The sequence below is a fragment of the Buceros rhinoceros genome, unplaced genomic scaffold (genome assembly GCF_000710305.1).
Source record: "Buceros rhinoceros silvestris isolate BGI_N320 unplaced genomic scaffold, ASM71030v1 scaffold12558, whole genome shotgun sequence".
Taxonomy (NCBI): domain Eukaryota; kingdom Metazoa; phylum Chordata; class Aves; order Bucerotiformes; family Bucerotidae; genus Buceros; species Buceros rhinoceros.
Window position 1 is genome coordinate 207,820 of NW_010427559.1, and position 4,081 is coordinate 211,900.

Here is a 4,081-nt window from a genome sequence, read left to right on the forward strand (position 1 = left end):
GGGAAAGAGCTGCTACCAAACTGACACACAGCAGGTTTCTGTTTTCCACCCTCCTCTGCCAGGTCTGGAGCCCTGACAGCAATTCCTGGATCTGGGAAAGAGGACAAAAAGAGTATAACTGAACCAGCTCAGGGGAGAAGTGCAAAAGGAAATATAACATCAAAATACGGATGTCCTTTTCCTTTGCAAGTTTCCTACCAGCTGGTGAGATCCAGCGGATTTGGCTTCTGTTGGCTCCTTACGATTTCCTTCTGCTACTGTGCCAAGCAGGGGACTGGTGTTCAGTGACATGCAAACTAGAAAAGTTAGAATGAACTATAAGTATTTTTCTCTGTGCTGTTTTTGCTCGATAATTATCTAACGAGGCAGAGGATGCAGCAGCTGAACGGCTGGTTTTATTTATTTATAAAATAAAATTTACGTGATTGTGTATCTTCTCTGGTGCATTTTTCTGGATAGTTTTTAAGCGCTCGTCACCCCTGCATCCTCCTGCTGTGTCTTTTGGTGATGTGTGTTTTCCTTCTGATCAGAGCCTTGGTGCTGCAGAAAGTGCTTTCCTCTCTGTGACTCTCGTCTCCTCTAGTGACTTTGTAGCAGGGCCTTCAGATGCAATTGCAATGAAACCCACAAGTAATCACGAATGATGATTTTCACTCTTGTGTCTGCTGCTTTGAATGCAAGTGCTACGCTCTGCAAGAGAAACCTTTCCATTTATCCTTGCCTGTGTAACACACACATAAAAGTATTTATTAGAGAAGAGAGAAAGTGGCTGCTTAAATTGTCCTGGAAACAGTGGAGAGCCCTTTCGCCAAGGATCCCGAAAGCCCTGCTAGAAAAATGTTAGTTTCTTTGCGCAGGGTGAATAATGCCCTAAACCAACTAACATCAAGTATTTTTCCTGCTAGCATAAATGTATTTGTCAAACGGATTTTAAAAATACCACACAAAGAGATATTTCCTGCTGTAAGAATGGGGAACTGGAACGTGATAGTGCAGCTCTACTTGCCCTCATGGACCCTTGTTCTCTCGTAGGATTTCTCTGGTCAATATTTAATTTAACTCTCACAGTTCTATTTTCTGTGTTCTTTTTTTCCTGTGTTTCCAGCTAATGGGATTCTATAAAAGAATACAGGTCTGTACATGAGGGTCTGCTTGTCATCAGTACATTTGTAATAGCATGAATAGTATGTCACCTTTTTAATCCACAGCATTAGTCACCAGCAATTCCAGTTGTATCATTATTTTTAATGCCAGCATCTAGAAGTAGAAGTAATAAAGCATGGAAGCTCCTGAGTTGTGAAGCTCATAGAAAGTCTCCTTCAGCACCAACTCCTTCACTTGTGGGGAGCAGATAAAACGCTGTGGTTTGATACCTTCCTCCTTCTCTCTTCTTCTAGGACGCTCCATGGAAACGATATTTCCAGTGTTCCCGAAGGTTCTTTCAACGACCTGGTATCCCTGTCCCATCTGTAAGTACTTGTGTCTGGGTTCATCTGTTTGATTGACAGTTTCAGATTTATGAATCAGTACAATGTTATTACAAATTGAAGGTTGTATGGCTTTTCTGTTTTTCCTGCTCACTTTCTATATTCTGCTCTGGATATTCATAGTGCTTCTGTTGAAAGGAAATAAAAATACACGAGAACCTGTTGTTATTAGTTACCAAAATATTTTCTTAAGGAAAACCAAATGAGCAAATGTGGCAGTTTCCTTTTCTGTGGACTTTGTGCTTAAGGCTTTCTTTCAACATCGTCTGTGTGAAATGCAGAGAGTGTTATGGTCTGAGAGTGAGACAGGAAACCTCCCACAAAGAGCAAATATTAAGCAAATGTGAATTCTTTTCTTAATAAGTGACATATGTTTTGCATACTGAAATGTTGTCAGTATATGAACTTGTTGATGAATCACTACTTCAGACATAGATATTTAATCATATGGAAATTGGTCGATTCACAGCCTTAGTGCTCCGTTCCGTCAACTGCCAATGCTATCAGGCATTTCAGACATTTCGGGGAGTTGCTGTTGTGTTGGTGGAGGTCCAGGCTCCGTGTTTAAATGGAGTTCGGTTGATGGCAGAACTCTAAAGACAAATAGCTGCGACTGTTACCAGCTGAACCTGGAGTGTACCAGTTGGTGCCGAAGGAACGACCCAGAAAATGTTTCTTCACTGAGATAATGTGTGATACTTCACGTTATGAGACGATAGATGGAAAAGAAAAGTGGTTTGGTGTAGCCTGTTTCTTGATTGCTGTCCTCGAGTGATCAGAGGGTCGGGTATGGTGTGGGCGTTTTGTGAAGTGTCGAGTTTCACAGGCTGGTGCTGCTGTTTTCTGCTCTGATGCTGCCCTCCTGCACGTGCATTGCTGTTGATGCACACACACATCGAGACGCACAAACAACGTCTGTGCGTTTAACATAGAGTTTCTGTCTCTGTTTGTCTCTTTGCAACCTTGAACGTGCCCCCCGGGACCCTTACCCCAACACAAGGGTCAGCTCCTATTTACATATTTTCTGGGCAGCAAATATGTCCGTGGACGGTTCATTTCCACGTAACAGCTTTCTGCCTTGGTTACTCTGGGCAATAAAAGATAAAATATCTCAGCTTGGTAGTGACAGAAATCATACGGGAGTAACTTACGCCACTTCAGCTTCAGCTGAGGAATAACATTCTCTGTTTCAAGCTTACATGAGTAACTTAGAGAAACTGGTATCTAAGTTAGAGAAACTATTTGTTTTGCACAAAATGTATTTATTTCCTCACATGTTCCCAGTAGTCAAGTCATGTTGCACGTTGGTTTGGAATGAAGGACTGACTGAGCCGAAGCCCCGTACCTCCTTTTGGAAGGGCAGCCACACCTTCCATACTGCGAATCTGACTTCTGAGGGTATTTTTAGAACTGAGGAGATAAACATATCATGGCCCATTTGTTTGGATTTTCCTCAGGGTTTGCTTTAAATGAAGTGCAGATACAATTTTCCTGGGTAAACCATTCACCTTAGGGAGTGATAAAACCCCTTTGGCCCAATATAATCACTGCAGTCTCTCTGTTTAGATGTATGTGCTGCCAGAAATGTAAAATACACAAAGCTCAAATGAACAGTAATAAATAGGATCCATAAAACAAATAAGACCTGTCTGGGGTGTAATTTGCACAGTTGAACAATTGAATTTTACAGTGCAGTTGTGCTCTCCGATTTCTTAAAGAGGATTCTGAAACTTTTAGCAACCACAGTGATTTTGCTCCTCACATGCTAGAAAAAGCTGTGCTTGTCCAGATGAAGTCGTACATAATTGACAATAAATTAATTCATTTTGAGCACTTCCTGACATACAGACCTTCTGGGAGAAAGCATGTACTTGGAGTAATTTTGAAAATGATATATGGAGTTGCTACTCATCACACTCATAATGCCTGGGAGAGCAAAACTTTGTGTCAGATTTACAAGCTAAACAAAAAGCTAAGAGTGGGAGAGGTACTACAGCCGGGGAAAGATGACTGCCAAGGTGCCGAGGAGGGTGATCAGCCCAGGCCCTCCCCATCAGTACAGTTTGGGGGCAGGAAAGGGAAGAGGGAGGCATTAAATTAACCTTTAGAATTGCAAAAGAATATTTGTGAACCATAGAAAAAACTATTGGTTTGAGTCAAGCTTTTGTAATAGCTTTAGTCTGTGAGCGGAAAGTCAAAACTGAGATCCGGGTATTTCAGTCACTTTTCCCATAACTGTTTACAGCCTACAAGTATATGTTCACCAGATCTCCTTTACGTGGTAAGTATCATATTGCGGTACTGTCATATTGCAACCAACTAGGTGGCTGATACACCTCACTAAAGACCGAGGAGCGTCTCTACATAGTGCACACACTGTTGGTTTTGTTTTGTCTACTATCTATTGCTTCATTTACTCATATAAAGATAATAATAAAGATTATTATCTATTTAAGCCTCTACTAATTTGTTTAGTCCAGGGCGATGATAGCAAAGTTACAGCACTGCAGAAGGGTCACCTATATGAGTACTGCTGAGGCAGAACTGAGACCTTCTCAGTTAGGTCAGGTCCTGCGGTCGCCGTCCTCGGCATT

General features: G+C 41.7%; 1 protein-coding gene across 1 annotated transcript in view; it reads left to right on the plus strand.

Annotated features, from left to right (window-relative positions):
• LOC104498555 (slit homolog 3 protein-like) overlaps window positions 1–4,081 on the plus strand; it is a gene marked incomplete at its 3' end in the record, with an annotated part of 172,351 nt that overhangs the window by 165,993 nt on the left and 2,277 nt on the right. The window contains exon 21 of the mRNA XM_010141950.1: window positions 1,398–1,469. Coding sequence (XP_010140252.1) covers window positions 1,398–1,469 — 72 coding nt within the window. The remainder of the gene's footprint in view (window positions 1–1,397; window positions 1,470–4,081) is intronic.